General features: G+C 56.0%; 1 protein-coding gene across 1 annotated transcript in view; it reads left to right on the top strand.

Annotated features, from left to right (window-relative positions):
• The first annotated feature begins 4,001 nt into the window (after nt 1–4,001).
• AP2A2 (adaptor related protein complex 2 alpha 2 subunit) overlaps nt 4,002–17,503 on the top strand; it is a 31,030-nt gene continuing 17,528 nt past the window's right edge. Inside the window, 6 exon segments of the mRNA XM_023748262.1 lie at nt 4,002–4,185; nt 7,295–7,363; nt 12,460–12,602; nt 13,208–13,401; nt 14,337–14,466; nt 16,676–16,777. Coding sequence (XP_023604030.1) covers nt 4,002–4,185; nt 7,295–7,363; nt 12,460–12,602; nt 13,208–13,401; nt 14,337–14,466; nt 16,676–16,777 — 822 coding nt within the window.

The raw sequence follows: 17,503 nt of genomic DNA, 5'->3' as shown, positions 1-17,503 counted from the left end.
TATTACACACACACACACACACACACACACACACACACACACACGCGCACGCCTTCATGACCATAAGGCCATTGCTTATACTTTGGATTAATCACTGCGTGAGAGAAGGCCTTGGGAAAGAATAATTTAACTTTTTGTACTTTTTCTTTTTAGTTTTAAATGAAGTAATAACACAATCTAATTTGGACAGCAGTTCTCATTGTAGAGCTTGTTCGTGTGTTTCTAATGGAATTTTAAAGAGAACGTGGGATTCTGGGGCATTTTCTCTGGGTCTTACCTGAAGCAAGCACGCGGAGGCTTCGTTTCCCGCTGCGCAGAGCGGGGCCTGCTCCTATGGGGGAGTGCGAGTCTCTGAAACCCAGGACTCAGAGCGAGGAGGTGGGCGCCGGAGGGCTTGTCTCCTACACGCCATCTGGGCGGCCAGCAGTTGCTTGCCGGTAACGGGATGCAGTGAGTGGAAGTTTCTTTGTGGTTGCCCAGTATCGATCGCCGCTGTTGGTAATGAGTCACCAGAGGAGTTTGGATATCTAAATTGCCAGAGTTACTTTAGACCCTGAACTTCAACTTTTAAAAATAGAAACGTCCTTTAGAACGTGCTTCCTGGTGGACAGGACGAGGGACCCCAGGAGGCCTCTGAGGGTGCTGCCTGGGACCCACCTTCTGAGGGGAGAAACTGGGTGGCGAAGAGCTGGTTCTGCTCAGGACGTGGGGCCAGTGCAGTTGGAGTGCAGGGGTGGGGGGTGGGGGTGGGGGCGGGGGTGGGGGCAGGGCAGACACGGAGTCAGACTTCTGGGCTCTCAGGCCTGGCAGCGAGCCTGCGCTTCTCTGAGGGAGTGACAGCCCTGATTATATGTAAAGGATGCTTGGCTTCTCTGCAGGGAGTAGTAGGGGAGTAGTAAGGGAGGCCGGAGTGGAAGGGGAGGCTGCTACAGTCTAGATAAGAGGTGTTGGTGACAGTGGAGGTGGTGGGGGTGGAGCAGTCACTCGGAGGAAGGATGGGCGAGGCTTCTGACAGGTGGCCGGGAGGAGCTCAGAGGCGCTGTGTGGATTAAAGAGCAGAGATTGGCAGAATGGATTTAAAAAACACATGATCCAACTATATACTGTGTTTAAGAGGCACTATAGATTAAAAGACACAAATAAAAGATACCAGAAGAGAGCCGAGCGGCTGTGTTAATATCAGACAAAGTAGACTTTAAGGCAAAAATTATTTTTAGGGACATAGAAGAACATTTTATTTTACTTTTTAAATGTATTTTTATTTATTTTAGATCGGGAGGGGGAGAGAGAGAGACATCAATGATGAGAGAGAATCATGGATCGGCTGTCTCCTGCATGCCTCCCAATGGGGATCGAGCCCACAACCTGGACATGTGCCCTGATGGGGAAGCAAACTGTGACCTCCTGGTTCATAGGTTGATGCTCAACCACTGAGCCATGCCAGCCAGGCTAGAAGAACATTTTATAATGATTAAGGGTCAACCCCTTGAGATTATAGGCATATCTACACCTAATAACAGTCACTGTATACATGGAGAAGGGAGCAATAGACAATCTGGTGATGGTGGGAGACCTTAACCCCCTATTTTCAGAAGTCGGTACCACATTTAGACAGGTTAGCAGTCAGTGGAAGACACACCTGTAGGCCAGCTGGGCTCCCAGACACCCACAGACTCTCCCCTTCCCAAGGAGAGAAGGTGTCCTCTCAGTGCACAGGAATGCCCTGCGGGATAGGCCAGACGCTGGGCCTGAGTCTCAACACATTTCACAGGGCTGAATGCACACAAAGTCTATTCTGCAACCACAGGAAGAGTGAGAAGCCAGGAGCCAGGAGGACATTCCCAAACCTGGACATTAAACAGCCTCCGATATAACCAGTGGGGCAAAGAAGGGAGATTAAAAACATACTTTGAGAGAATGAAAATAAAAATAGACCCAAACTGACCAAGAGAAGAGAGAAAAGGCTTAGATGACTACAATCAGGAGAGAGAAGGGACTTTATTAGTGAATTTGCAGAAATAAAAAGGAGTATAACGGAGTATCATGAATAGTAATTGTGTGCCAAAAATTAGCTAACTTAGATAAGATGGAGAAATTCCTGGAAAGACATAAACAAAACTGACTAAAGAAAAATAAATCTGAACAGGCTGATAACAAGAAAAGAGATTGAATTATTAATTTAAAAACTTTCCACAAGAACAAACCCTGGCCCAGATGGCTTCATGCATGAATTCTACCAAACACTTCAATGATCAGTTCCAATCTTTACAAACTTTGAAAAATAGAAGAGGAGAGAATGCTTCCCAGCTCATCCTGGGAGGCCAGTGTCCCCAACACCAAAGCCAGAAAGAGACATCGCAGCCGGAAGACCAAAGGCCAGCTTCTCTGTGAAGGCAGACGCTCAGCCTCAGTGCAGTGTCCGGGCGGCTGTTCCTGGTGTAAGGACACAGGGATTGATGGGAGAGGATTGAGAGTACAGAAATAAACCTTAACACGTGCTGCAAGTCACTAAGCATCCGAGAGATGCAAATCAAAACGACAATGCGGTACCATCTCACACCTGTCAGAATGGCTGTCATCAACAAATCAACAAACGACAAGTGCTGGCGAGGATGTGGAGAAAAAGGAACCCTCTTGCACTGCTGGTGGGAATGCAGACTGGTGCAGCCACTGTGGAGAACGGTATAGAGTTTCCTCAAAAAACTAAAAATGGAACTCCCATTTGACCCAGTGATCCCACTTCTAGGAATATATCCCAAGAAAACAGAAACCTCGATCAGAAAGGATATATGCATCCATATGTTCATAGCAGCACAATTCACCATAGCTAAGATTTGGAAACAGCCTAAGTGCTCATCAGCAGAGTGAATTAGAAAACTGTGGTACATCTACACGATGGAATACTACGCTGTGGTAAAAAAGAAGGAATTCTTAACATTTACAACAGCATGGATGGAACTGGAAAGCATTATGCTAAGTGAAATAAGCCAGTCGAAGAAAGGTAAATATCACATGATCTCACTCATTTGTGGAATATAATGAACAACATAAACTGATGAACAAAAACAGATCCAGAGACAGAGAAGCATTGATCAGACTGTCAGACCTCAGAGGGAAGGCAGGGGAGGGTGGTGGAAGGGGGAGAGATCAACCAAGAGACTTGTATGCATGCATATAAGCCTAACCAATGGACACAGACACCAGGGGGGTTGAGGGCATGAGTGGGGGTGGGGTGGGGGGCAATGGGGGGATAAGGACACATATGTAATACCTTAATCAATAAAGAAAAAAAATTAAAAAGAAAAAAAACACTTTACATTTTAATCAGTTACTTTTATTAAAATATATTTTTATTGATTTCAGAGAGGAAGGGAGAGGGAAAGAGAGATAGAAACATCATTGATGAGAGAGAATCATGGATCGGCTGCCTCCTGCATGCCTCACACTGGGGATCGAGCCCACAACCCAGGCATGTGCCCTGACCTGGAAACGAACCCTGACCTCCTGGTTCATGGGTTGACGCTCAACACCTGAGCCCCGCTGGCCGGGCTCAGTCAGTTGATTTTTGACCAGAGTGCCAAGGCAATCCGGTGGGGAAAAGAGTAGTTTTTTAAGCCAATGGTGCTGGCGTGACTGCGTAAACCACATGCAAAAGGCTGGAATGACCCTGCCCCACAGCACGCTCAGAGTTGACTCAGGGTGTCAGCCCAGTGCAGAAGCTGAGGCCATGGGACCAGGAACAGGAGTAAGTCTTTGTGAGCTTGAGGAATGGCTTCTTAGATGCGACAGAGGACAAGTGACAAGAATGGTGCCTTGACTTCCTCAAAACCAAAAACATGAAGAGACAACTCAAGAATGAAAGTATTTGAAAGGGCTGTATTCAGAATATTGAATTAAAAAGTGGACAAAGTATTTGAATTTGTTTCTCGAAAGTAGATACACAAATATCCAGTGAGCACATTAAAAGCCATCAGGCAAATGCAGATCAAAACCACGATGAGATGCGGCCTCCCCCACCGGGATGGCGGTGCTGGAGGGACCGCAGTGACAAGTGTGGAGAACGGGGCCGCCCTTCAGGAGAGCAGCTGTCACCCCTCAAACGGGAACACAGTGACCGTGTGGCCCAGCAGTGCTGCTCCCGGGTGTGTCCACCCAAGAGAAACAAGAACGTGTTCACAGAAACTGGCCCGTAAACGTCCATAGCAACATTATTCATAGCAGCCAGAGAGGGGAAATGGCCCCGTCCGTCACGGAGGGTGTGGCATGTCCACATAATGCGACGTTCTTCAGCAAAGGGACGGCGCACTGGTCCTTCCTGCCGTGAACCAGTGAGGTGAAAGGAGCCTCAGAAAGGACCCTGGGAGACTTTGGGGGCGGGGGGTGCAGCCGGGCCTGGGAGAGCCGAGGGGCTGCTGAGTGCTGCTGCCGGGCCCGCTCTCCCCGGGGTGACGCAGTTTTTACAGGACTGAGCGTGGTGGTGGAGGCACGGCTCTGAATGTCCCATAGCCCGTGAACCGTGTGCTTTGAGTGAGCGGGTCGTGTGATGTGAGTATGTCCCAGCACAGCCGATGAGAGCCCGGGCATGGGTCGGGGTGGCGCGTGACCTCGCCTCTGGCGTGAGCCCTCTGACTCGGAGAGCAGGTAGTCCAGTTGGGGAGTCTGCTCCAAGGCCCGTTTCTCGCGCTTTCCGGGAAAGGTGAGTGTCCTGTGCCACCACTTGGCGTGTGCTTTTTGCTTGTTCGGCTGGGTCCTCCTCACGCCCACTGATGGAGAAGCCGAGGCACAGAGAGGTGGCGTTGATGCCCAGGGTCAGTGCCGCCCGAGACCAGGCAGGCGGTGTGTCCTGGCTCAGTTGACCACTGTGCTGCCCGCCCTCAGTATAATGTTAGCAATATCTTCCTTCATAAACGCCCTTTTGGTCAATTAGGGCTTTTGATGTACTCAGTGAATTCATTTTATACAAAGATTAAGTCTTTCTTTAGACCGAACTTTACTGTAAATTTCGGACTTAGTACTTTAACCTGGGTGATAGGCTCCTGCCCTCGGTGCTTCCAGGATATGAGACGGTCTGTTGGCTGGTTCAGCGCAAATCAGGAGGAAGCATTGGCTAGCGGGACGGCTGTTCTGAAACCCCAGGAGCTGTTAGCAAGTCCCGTGCCTAGGCTGCATTCTCCGCTGCTTGCTGGGCGCACGGGTGGCTTGTTCTGGGCAGAGGTTGCGGCTAGTCCAGGTTACTCATTAGCCAGCAGATCCCAAGTCCATCCTGGGATGCCTGTTATGAGCTTGGCGTCTTGAGCGGCCGACCGACCTGCCACATTTGAGATAGAGATGGTGCGGGGTGGCACAGAGGTCAGACTGCAAGCCTGGTGAGGCCTGGCCCAGTGCCGGTTGATTCCTGAAGTCCGCAGAGGGCAGTAAACCCTGTGCCTCCCCAGAGCAAGTTCTTTATCTGAAAATGTGAGCTTCCTGCTGGAGCCGCTCCCAATAGTGTGGGTGGCCGAGTTGTGTGAGCCCTCTGTCTGGGAGGAGAGCAGCTGGAGTGAGCATGCGCTGGCGCCCTGAAGCCCACCAGCCGTGCCCAGGCTGCCCTCGCCCCGCGGGATGGCGGCCTCCTAACGTTGTGATTCCATGTGTCGATCTGTGGGTTGCCAGTCACCCCCGCCACACTGGGCTTCCTTTACCACCTCCCCTTGGAGCGCTGCCTGTGACCAGTGTAGCACTTTGCTCCCACGGAATTCCCCTCGGGCGCTTGCAGGGTTTGACACTTGGGAGTAGCCTTGCTGCCTGGACTAAAAGGAGAGAAACCATCCAGTTACAGGCTCATGTTTGTGAGCTGGTCCTCCTGATCCTCATGCTGCTATTGCCACCATGAGGAGAGGGCATGGAGGTGACAGCCCAGTTAGTGGACATACCAGAGAGAAGCACGACACAGATTCCTGTGCACCTGTGAGAAGCACACACACACAGGCACACACAGACACAGACGCGCACAGGAGCACACAGAGGCATACACAGGCGCACACATAGAAGAACTCAGAGGTGCACATGCACACATGGCACACATAGTGTGCACACAGGTGCACACTGGCACACACACAGGCACACAGACATAGGCATGCACACAGAGGCATGCAGGCCCGCACACAGGTGCACCGAGGCACACAGGTACACACAGGCACACACAGGTACATACACAGAGGCACACAGAGGTGCACACAGGCACACACAGAGGCACACAGACATAGCCATGCACACAGAGGCACACAGGCACACACAGAGGCACATATACATAGGCATGTACACAGAGGCACACAGGCACGCACATAGGGCACACACACAGGTGCACCAAGGCACACAGGTACACACAGGCAACACACAGGTACATACACAGAGGTACACAGAGGTGCACACAGGCACACACAGAGGCACACAGACATAGCCATGCACACAGAGGCACACAGGCACACACAGAGGCACGTACACATAGGCATGCACACACAGGCACACACAGGTACATACACAGAGGCACACAGAGGTGCACACAGGCACACACAGAAGCATACAGACATAGCCATGCACACAGGCACACAGGCATACACAGAGGCACGTACACATAGGCATGCACACAGGGGCACACAGGCACGCACATAGGCACACACACAGGTGCACCGAGGCACACAGGTACACACAGGCACACACAGGCACACACAGGTACATACACAGTGGCACACAGAGGTGCACACAGGCGCACACACATGCATGCCCTCCTGTGCACAGTGCTTTGTCCACACTCCATGCAGGCTGTGAAGGCACGCATGTGTTTGTTGAATTAAGGCCAACCTAGCAGTAGGCCAGGGTGGAGGCAGAGCTCGACGGCCACTGTGTCCTGGAGAATCCCCGGTGCACAGGCGGCGAGCTCAGCGTGTGTAGGTTGGTGGGCTTCATCAGGAGAGACCATCGGAAGCCTACAGTAGGCGGAGTTCATACCTTAAATATGACCTGCACCGTCAGGCTCGCTGGGGGTAAACGATGAGCTGGGAAAAGCCCAGCAGGTGTTTGCGTGCTTCTCGTTCCAAAAGGGGGAAAACAGTGAACGAACGCTGGCGTTCAGGAGCTTGCCCGCCTGGACCCGAGGCCCGGCCCCGCTGCCACTGGCCCTGGTCGAGGCAGCTTGCTTTGCTCATCAGGCTTCTGAAAGCAGCGATTCTGCCTTTAACGTTCCGTGTCCGTCTCACCAGGGAACGGGTGTGTGTGGAGAAGGCAGTTAAAGAAACACATTTGTGTTCTTTTTTAGGCAAAAGTAAAGAAGCAGAAATAAAGAGAATAAACAAGGAGCTGGCAAACATTCGGTCAAAATTTAAAGGTAAGTGTGTGGGAGCCCTTCTGTGAATGCTCTATTGTGCACTTATGTAGGAGGGACGCAGTCTTTTTTTTTCCACTTCAAACCAAAGCTAAGGTTTTAGTACCGTTGCTCTCGTGCTGTTAGAAGTTAAGCATGTTTGAAGTCAGGCCACCGGTTATTCCCGACCTGTTAGACGTTTGTGTAGTCGACCAGACAGCGTGGCCCCTTCCCAGGCCCCTAGCTCTTCCCGGAGCTGGGGGGACGCTCATCCGTGCCCCAAGCATGCGAGCCTGCCGACCCCGCAGACCCCACAGACCCCGCATGGGCTCGGAGTGGGAGCCTCAGATGAAGACCTGCATCCGAGGCCACTGGTTCCTCGTTCGGAGTTTCGTCAAGTGACCCGAGCACTTCCCCTGCCAAAGCGTGTGCTGCCATGTTGATGACGCTACCTGATACACTCAGGTTGTGGGGACACACTTCCCCGAGCACCCACCTCATTTTGAAGAAGGTGGTGTCGATTTTCAGCTTTAAGGACTTGTGAAGCCTTAAGCCTGTAAGCCTTAGTTTCCAGTTAACTTGACAGGTTGGGGGCCTGGTTCCAGTCTCTGGGAGACTTTGGAGCCCGGCTGGCGTCGCCCAGGGACCATGGTGCAGGCGGGCTGGGGCCAACCCAGGCCCCCGGCACAGGAGACAGGATTGCTTGGCGGTGGCTCCCTGTGCTGCCAGGTGATGGGGAAGCTAGCGGGGCTCGGGGGTTACTGACTGAGGTGCCCGCTGACCCTGGGGGGTACTGTGCTGCCAGGTGATGGGGAAGCTAGCAGAGCTCGGGAGTTACTGACTGAGGTGCCCGCTGACCCCGGGGAGTCCCGTGCTGTGATACTTCCCGCCGGGCCCAAGGCTGCTCTCGGTCCATGGAGCTCCTGAGATCTGACCCCGGGGAGTCCCGTGCTGTGATACTTCCCGCCGGGCCCAAGGCTGCTCTCGGTCCATGGAGCTCCTGAGATCGTATGTGAAATGGTTTGCTTATGTGTGTATTTATGAGGGAGATGTCTGTAACTTTCATTGCTTAAAATTTTTTTATTTATCTTTTTTTTATTAAGACTTCATTTTTTCAAAGCAGTTTATGCTCCCAGCAAAATTAAGAGGACAGTACAGAGATTTCCCAGGTACACCTGCCCCCCCTCCCCAGCCAGCCTCCCCCCATGGACGTCCCCACCAGACGGTGACTTCCTTTCAGTCATGAGCCTGCACTGCCCGTCATCAGCACCCAGAGCCCACAGAGCATCAGGGTTCATCGTGCTGTTGGACATTCTGTGGGTTTGTGTCCACCTTTTAGTACTGCTGCCCTGACAAGCCGTGCCCACCCCTGCAGCCCTGAGCTGCTCCGCCCCCACAACTCCACCTTTTCCAGAGCATCAGAGTCGGAGTCACAGACGGCTTCTGTCATGGCCTCTGTCACTCAGTCACATGCATCTAAGCTCCCTCCGGGTCTTTTCCTGACCTGATAGCTCATTTGTTTTTAGCGCTGAATGCCATCCCACTGTCCGATGGGCCCCATTTATTTACCCATCGCCTCCGGAAGGCCATCGCGGTTGCTCCAGGCCTTGGCGGTGATGATAAAGCAGCTGTAAGCATCCATGTGCAGGCTGTTTGTGGGCATGAATTTTCAGCTCCTTTGGGTAAATACCAAGGAGCACAATTGCTGGGTCCGACGGCGAGAAACCACCACCTGCCTGGCCAGGCGTCTGCACCATCTGCGTCCCCCGCACAGAGCCATCCCGCTGCCCCGCGCCCGCCCCGCATGGGGGTGTCAGTGCTGGATTCTGGCCGACGGGTGGGTGTGCAGAGGTGTCCCGTCATCTTAATTGGCATTTCCCAGGCGACGGACGCTGTGGAGCAGCTCTGTGCTCACCGGCCTCCTGTGCGTCTCTGGGGTGGCACTGACGGCTCCCACTGCTTCCTGAAGGGAGGGACTGTCACTGGTGGCAAGGTCTCTGCTCTGAGGCTTAGGAGCTGTGTCACCTTGTCAAGTCCCTTAACCCTTGGTGCCTCTTTTCCAAGCTGTGAAATGGGACACTGATGCCCTTGGTGGGTTGTCCGTGAGCAGACCCTCGATGGGATCGCAGGACTAGTGAAAGTGCAGGGGGAGGCCCGTGGGTGGGGGCGGGAGGCAGCAGGCGGAGATGTACCAGTGTCCGTCTGTGCCGTGCAGTCGGGCATTGGGTGGGAACGTGGGAACAGCGAGTCCCTCGGCCACGCCATCACTTAGTCGTGGCTGGAAAGCCCAGGAAGGCAGACCGCCAGCAGGCCAGTCAGCTCACCACTGAAGGGAGGGCCATGCCTGCTGCCCAGATGGTCTGCGTGTGGACGCACGTAGACGCCTGTTTAGGACGGGAGTCCTGATACCTGTTAATCATGTTGTTATGGAAAGTCCCTGGCCCTTCAGATGGTGACTCTCCCAACCGTCCATACAGATGCTTTGGGACAACACGATTGTATTGTTTCCTCCGCCTTCACGCCTCTCTAAGCCCAGCCGCCTGCGTAGAGAGGAGGCTGCCCCCTGTCGGTTAACCAGTTGGTGTTAACTGAGCTCGCGTGCGCCCTGACTAGTAGCAAACATGAGAACACCAGCCCTGTCTGCAGAGTGTGCTCTGGGGACTTGCACCCCTTATGGCAGGTTAGATGGTCTGGATCCGTGCTGTCCCTAGAAATTCTGTGCAGGTCACACGCAGACACGCGCAAATGTCCCAGGACTCTCGGTAAAGACGGAAGGGAAGGCAGTGAGCTTTCATGCATTTGGCCCAGCGGCACACCTGAAGCCCCTGCAGCGCGAACCGATGGGCAAGGAGAACCTGCGTGGTTCAGACTCCACCCAGGCTCCGGCACCGGGCGGGGCGGGGGGGGGGTTGCCTCGGAGCCCACCCTCTGCAGCAGCCACGGCTCAGGTGCTCGGGAGCCACTGCGGCCCAGACCAACCCTTGGACTGAAAACAGCCTAAAAAGACCATAGCATGGACACAGTCTGGAGAGCCTCCTCGAGGAAAAGGGCAGCGAGGCTGGGCCTTTCTAAGAGGAGGGGGCCCGCAGGGAGTGCTGCCGCCTGTGTGAGAGCTGTGAGCCAGAGACCAGCAGGAAGCACATCTCCAGGGTAGTTATCAACCAGGTGACTTTGCCCTCCAGGGGCACTGGGCAAAGTCTGGAGACATTTTTGGCCATCACATCTCCGGGTGGGAGGGTGCTGCTGCCATCTAGTGGGGGGAGGCCAGGAGACTGCTGAACACCTTCGGGGCACAGTATGGCCCCAATGTGAGCAACCCTGGCTAGAGGGGAAAAAGCCAGAGCCACCCAAAGTGGAGAGCCTTCCACTGTCAACGGGGACCCCAAGGCAATGCCCTCAGGCAGCAGTGACCTGGGCGTGAGCCACCCTGTCCGATCAGCCGGGCTGCACGCACTTGGATGCCCTGCGGAACCTGAGGCCTCGACTTGGTGAAGGTGAGAGAAACAGCCCTGTCTGGGAGGTGCTATTACAGCGCTGCCTGGGGTTCCTGCAGCGAGCTCTCCGTGGACGAGGTCGCTGCCAACCGCCAGCGTGGCGTGCAGAGGACGGGCAGGGAATCCTGAAGGCGTGGCCAGAGCAGCAGAAGCAGCAGGAACAAGGCTCACCGCTCAAAAGAAGTCATCAACAAACCCGAACATCTCAGCAGGAGACTCGGGAAGTGTGAAAGGGAACAGCAGATTTTGAAATAAGACCAAATGGAAATTCTAGAACTGAGACCTGCAGGGCCCCCTGGAGAGCTCCGTGGGTGGTGTGACAGCAGGCCGAGTTGGAGAGAGACTGGGGGTTCTGAGAGGCAGGAAAGGAAACACCTGTCCTGAGCCCGCTTCTGCTTCCCTTCCTCGTCCCTGTGAGCCTGTACTGTCAGCTCACTCTCCCAGCGCTGCTCAGCCGTGCAGTGTCCGGCTTCTGCAAGGGCCGCCGGGGCACGGGCCTCAGACAAGTGGACAGGCTGCGGGGCACAGACAGGATGCCTCTGGTTTGTGGCCATCCACCCGCCTGGTAAGCCAGGGACATGGCTGTCGCTCTCATCGTCCCCATTTACAGCTCAGAAAGCCTCGCTTTGACAGTTTGGGATTGCTGGAATTAAAGACCATTTAACTGGAACTAACATTTTGAGGCCTGTCTTAGACTGGGCAGTCAGGAGAGAAACCTCACTGAGGGCCACAGGGCGCCCACTGTAAACAACACGGAGCGCTGTAAGGTGACGCTGAGACACAGGAGGCAGTGGCCTCCGGGGTTGAAGGAGCCCTCAGCTGTCTCTCCAGCACCACCTACTGGGACGGTGAGGGGGGTGCGTAGGGGATGCTGCCCTGGGCCCGAGCACCAGGGAGCCTGTGGATATGACCAGTGGCTGATGACAAGTTCTGCAGTTGGGGGTGGACTTGGGCTCCTGCAGAGTGAGGAGCAGGCCCAGTGTGCCCTGGGGCGGCCGCCAGGATGCTGGGCACACTGCAGCCTGGCCCTTGCTCCTGGGGGGTGGGGAGCAGGTGCTGGAGTATTTGGGGGGATGCTGGTGGAGCCAGTGCATACACTTTCTTTTTTTAAAAATATATTTTTATTGATTTCAGGGAGGAAGGGAGAAGGAGAGAGAGAGAAACATCAATGATGAGGGAGAATCATGGAGCAGCTGCCTCCTGCGCACCCCACAACCAGGGCATGTGCCCTTGACTAGAATTGAACCCAGGACCCTTCAGTCCACAGGCTGATGCTCTACCCACTGAGCCAAACCAGCTAGGGCCGCATACACTTTCTTGATGGAGATGGACATGTGGGCTGTGTGGCGTGAGCAGGGCTTTTGTTCCCAGGCCTGTTGCTGGGAGCAGTGGGGCAGAGCCCCTGGCGGTGCGGAACATGTGTGCGGTGCCAGGCAGGAAGTGTTAGTGTCGCTCTCGAGTTCAGAGGGGACCCTGCAGTACCAGGTGCGCCTGCGCCCAGTGCTGAGGTGCCATTTGTGCCCAGCACAGGGCTGGCGTGCGTCTGATGGAGCCACTGCCTGTGCCACAGGCCACTCCTTGCTTCCTGCCTTGCTCCTCGGTTAAGCTCTCAGCTTCCCTTCCTAGGTGACAAGGCTCTTGATGGCTACAGTAAAAAGAAGTACGTCTGCAAGTTGCTCTTCATCTTCCTCCTGGGCCACGACATTGACTTTGGGCACATGGAGGCCGTGAACCTGCTGAGCTCCAACAGATACACGGAGAAGCAGATCGTGAGTGCCGCTCAGGGGGGCTGGAGGGCGCAGGGCTCTCATGGGCCTCCTCTCGAGACCAGTGTGGAGGAATCACGTGCCCGCTGCCTGGGGAGCAGGTGGACTTGGGGTGACACGGGCTGGAGTTTGGCCTGGGTGGAGAGGGGGAGCTGGAGCACAGAGACAGACTCAAGAGGGGTCAGCCACCAGCTGGTTCTGGAAGTCACCCAGTGATTTTAGTTACAGTCGAAGCAAGCGCCTTCCCTCTCAGGATGGCAGTGAGTCTGGGTTACTCACCATCACGATGCAGAGGCAGTGGGACTCGGGGGAAGGCCAGGCCAAGGTGTCTGATTCCCGTGGGGCGTCTGACTGCCTCTCAGGTTCCTCCTGCAGGACTTCCCCCTGCAGGGTCAGACGCAGAGACTTAGCCTCCGTAACAGAAGTGGCTGCCTGCCGCCCCCCTCCCCGGCCCCGTGCCCACGAGTCCTGCATAGCATGTCTTAGCGCGGCCCTCGGGCCCTCGGGAACATGCGGGGGCTGGTTGTGACTGCGGAATCTGCTGGTGCCTCCGGGCCCACGTGGACGAGGTGGTTAGGAGCTTTCTGCTCTCTTGTCTTCCCACCCAGGGGTATCTTTTCATCTCGGTGCTGGTGAACTCCAACAGCGAACTGATCCGCCTGATCAACAACGCCATCAAGAACGACCTGGCCAGCCGGAACCCCACCTTCATGGGCTTGGCCCTGCACTGCATCGCCAACGTGGGCAGCCGCGAGATGGCCGAGGCCTTCGCTGGGGAGATCCCCAAGATCCTCGTGGCTGGGTATGTGTCCTGCCACTTGTTGGAAAATGCCTCTCAGTCAGTCAGCCTCCCTAGAGACTTCCCAGGACGAGCTCGTCTCTGAAGATTACGCAGTGGAGACAAGGTGCTGGTTAGACGTCAGGAGGAGTCCAGTCCTGCTCCCCGCCCTCCAGGCCCTCAGGGATGAGAAGCCAAAAGGGAGGCGAATAGTAAAGACAGCCCCCAAACCCTCTTCCCTCCGTGCTTCACCAGCTGGCTGGTGTTCGGAGGCCCACCCTGGAGCGCTCTCTGGTGGGCCTAGAGCAGATTGGGCTGGGGTGTGGGGGAGGGGCATAGACAGCGCTGGGAACAAACATTCTGTGCCTTCAGCCAACATTCCTGCCAGGATAGACCCTCCCTCCCCCCAAGGTGTCTGCAGGGGTCCCACCTAGCCTCCCTGTGCTCCCCAGCCTAAAGCCGGGCTTTTCACCGCGGCCACACGAGAGGCAGGCATTGGAGCCGCTGGCCCTGCTTTCTCAGTGCTGGGGGCAGGCAGGCGGGCGGGTGGACGACGCTGGGCGGGCGCCCGGCGGTGGTTTTGGAGATGGGAGGAAATCTTCAGGTTGACCAAAAAAACGTTCTTCAAACAATGAAAGAGATCGTTTCTCGGCCTTTTGGCTAAGGTCAAGTGCAAACAATGAGAGGATCGTGACCTGACTACCCGCACAGCCAGGGCCACCTACAGCAGCCGGGGGCTAGGCTGAGTCTTGGGAGAGGGCTGTTTCCCGCAGTGTGTTGGAGTGAAGTCCCGAGGCAGCTCTTTAGAGCAGACCCCTCCCTGAGGCTGAAGCCCTACTCTGAGTGTCCTTCCAGCCGGCCCACTGGCGGGCCTCTGGCTCGGTTCTGCTGGGGTGGGTGTTCTCGCAGCTCCAAGCCATGCTGGCTGTGTTGTCCGTGACCGCTGGGTTGTCTTTCAGAGACACCATGGACAGCGCGAAGCAAAGCGCCGCCCTATGCCTGCTGCGTCTGTACCGGACGTCTCCCCACCTGGTCCCCACGGGCGACTGGGCGTCCCGAGTGGTGCACCTCCTCAACGACCAGCACTTGGTAAGCGCCTCTGGACGAGCCCTCCCCCTAACCTCTGCAGGAATAGCCACCGCGACGCAGTCCGCGCGGCTGCTCAGTGTCAGGGCGGCACACAGCGCTCCCGTCGGCCTGTGAGCCCCCTGCCTGGGTGACGAGTCGGACGTGGTCTCTGGCTCACCTGGAACTCGGCGTTGGGGAACCACCTGCAGGCTGGGTGCAGGCAGCAAGCAGAGGTCAGCCTGCTCAGCGAGGGCGTGCCCGTGTGTGGACAGGACGGGGGTGTGGAGCGATGCAGTGCCTGTGGTCAGACCTCCACACGAGAGGGCCGTGTGGGGACAGCACATGGGAGGCGAGGTCAAGTAGGAGCAGGTGTGGGACAGAGTGGCCTTATTTTGCCTGAATTCTGTTGCATAAATGAGAATCAGACTTCAAGGGAAACAGATTTTCCTGCTGAGTAGAGGGTGTGAGTATGTTGGCTGGTTACTACAATTTTTCCAGAAGAGAAATCTACCTTAAAAATCAAATTAGAAACGGTCATTGCATGGAGATTCCGAGGTGAGAGCTTGCTGTGGCGTGGCAGCGGTGAGCTGTCCCTACAGCACTCCCCGCGCTCACTGGGAGGCTTGTGTCTGGACAGAGGCAGCCCTTCCTCAGGATGGAGCTGGGCGTCTGCCAGCAGACTTGGGGTGGGGGGGGCGCTGGCAGGAGGTGTGGGGATTCGGCTTCCTGTACCAGCCATGCACCCGGCTCCCACCGGGTCACTCAGGGTCAGACTCTGCCCAGGGATGTGGGAAGCAGTGCTGGAGGCTGGGCTGGGAGGCTTCAGGTCATAGGTCGCCCCTCAGGGGGACCCCATGAGGCAGTGGGGCTTTCTCAACTTTGCAGATGAGGAAACTGAGGCTCAGAGGTTTAGCAGCTTCACACAGATCCAGGCTTGAACCAGGGGTGACGAAGGCTTAGAGCTGGGGCCTGGGGCCTCTGCCATCCCAGAGCCCAGGTGGCACACGGAGGAGGCAGAGGGCAGGAGGGGCGGGGTGTGCAGCACGGCTTCCCGGGGCACGGTGCTCTGTAGACGCTGTCGTTCAGGTTCGTGGCTTTCTGGCGGTCGTCACTGCCGCCTCCTCAGGGGAGCTCCTGCGGCCACAGGGCTCAGAGCCTGGGGGTCTGTGCGAGCTGGAGGGCCCCTCCGAGTCCTGTGTCCGTCACAGTAGGCTGCCGTGCAGCGGGCGCTGGCTTACGCCTCCCTTTCTGCAGGGACGCAGGGAGAGCCAGACCCTGTACCAGGGCTCAGGGGCCCAACCAGCTCTTGTTGACGGCTTGTAGGGGAACCAGGCCCAGACACTGCCTGGCAGAGCCTGCCCGTCGCACGGAGCTGGTGAGAGCGCTCTGTCTGGCCTGGGAGGCTCTGGCACTTACCGTGCCCCAAGGACCGATAGGCAGGCAGTTAGCGCGTCTCTCCCGTGCAGCCCTCTCTCCCCGGAGAGCCGAGCCCGCACAGCGAGGCTCCGACGACGAGGTCGCAGGGCGCTGACTTCTCCCGCTCTCTCTCCCAGAGTCGGGGTGGGGGTGGGGGTGGAGCAGGGGAGCACCTGATGCCAGGGGAGTTTCCTGAGCTGACTTGGGCACATCTTCACCGGGAAGTATTGTTCATTTTTCTTGATTTGTTTATATTTGTGAGGAAACTTCTTTACTTAGATCTTCCGGGAGAACCAAGGCCACGAGTTGTGCTGGGAAGGTCCCGCAGGGGGAGGGCGTTGGGCCTGGTGGTGCTTTAGGGGCCACCCAGTTGGTGGCAGAGATGCAGCCCGGGCCACTTTCAAAAAGGGCCGAATGGGCTTTTTCAGTTCCTTTTCCACTCCTCACTTTTGGGTCATGAAGATTCAAGTGAGGCTGCAGATATGCCTGCGGCACAGTCCACATCCAGGCAGGCGGCTGGGCGGGCAAGGATGGGGGCTGCCCTCTACTGCCCCGCCCTGGCGGGGGGACTGGAGTGTGGGGACTGCGTGGTTTGCAAGAGAAACTGCATAAAGACCATCTCCACCTTCTCCACCTTCAGAAATACCGGGGGCCCAGCCAGTCGGCCGGAGGTGGCCGTGGGCTGCCGGCTTGATGCTCTTAGTTTATTTATTTAAAGTTGTATCTGAAGGATGGGTTTAACACGAGAGGATTAACAGCTGCTGGTATTTTGAATGGAATCTGAATGCATAGCGTGCCTGCATTTTCCTTTCAGGGCGTGGTCACTGCTGCCACGAGTCTCATCACCACCTTAGCACAGAAGAACCCAGAAGAGTTTAAAACCTCCGTCTCTCTGGCCGTCTCCAGACTAAGCAGAGTAAGTCTGTGGACAGGGAACGGAACTCAGGGTGGGTTTTGGTCTCGGTTATTTTATGCGATTAATATATTAGTTTGGTTTTTAGAATGCAGGGTATGTGGCACAGTTTGTAAATTCAAGAGTGAAAAGCTGCTTAGTAATCGGTGAGCTTCCTTTCGACCTTGAGGCCGTTGAGCACTGTCTGTGTGGGAAGGGGCCGGAGCAGAGCCTGCCAGCCCCTCTCACCCGGCGGGCGGGGCCCAGCCTGTCCTCACGGTCCTGCGTGGTTTGATTTTATAGAAATGGTCGAGCAGCATATGTTCTCATGTGTTTGACTTGTTCTGGTCAACCTTGTGGGATTACGTTTGTTTTGTGTGCTTTTCATTCACTTGATGCCGGGTGAATGCACCACAGCCGCTTCTTTGTGACTTCGTGTCACCCCTGGGAGCTCTGGGGGGTGAGGCTACCTGACCTCCCCAATGCTGGGCTGTGGGAGTGGGGACAGTGTCTTGGGGACAGTTGTGTGTTCAGAGGGTTGATGAGTGTCTGCCCTGCCAGGGCCGTGCTGGGACTGCGAGTAAAGGAGGCGGGTCCCCCACCCTCGATGGGCTCATGGCAGGGGGCTCATGGCAGGGTGTACGCTTGGGAGACATGGGGGTGTGGGGCTGGGGTCAGGACACCAGCTGCTCCCTTCTGAGGGACCAGAGGCCTCCCTTTTGTGCCTCATTCACTTTCCGGTCCACAAAG

This window comes from Myotis lucifugus, unplaced genomic scaffold, assembly GCF_000147115.1.
Source record: "Myotis lucifugus unplaced genomic scaffold, Myoluc2.0 scaffold_1231, whole genome shotgun sequence".
In the NCBI taxonomy this organism is placed as follows: domain Eukaryota; kingdom Metazoa; phylum Chordata; class Mammalia; order Chiroptera; family Vespertilionidae; genus Myotis; species Myotis lucifugus.
Note: the sequence above shows the minus strand (reverse complement) of the source record. Positions and strands in the feature narration are given on the sequence as shown.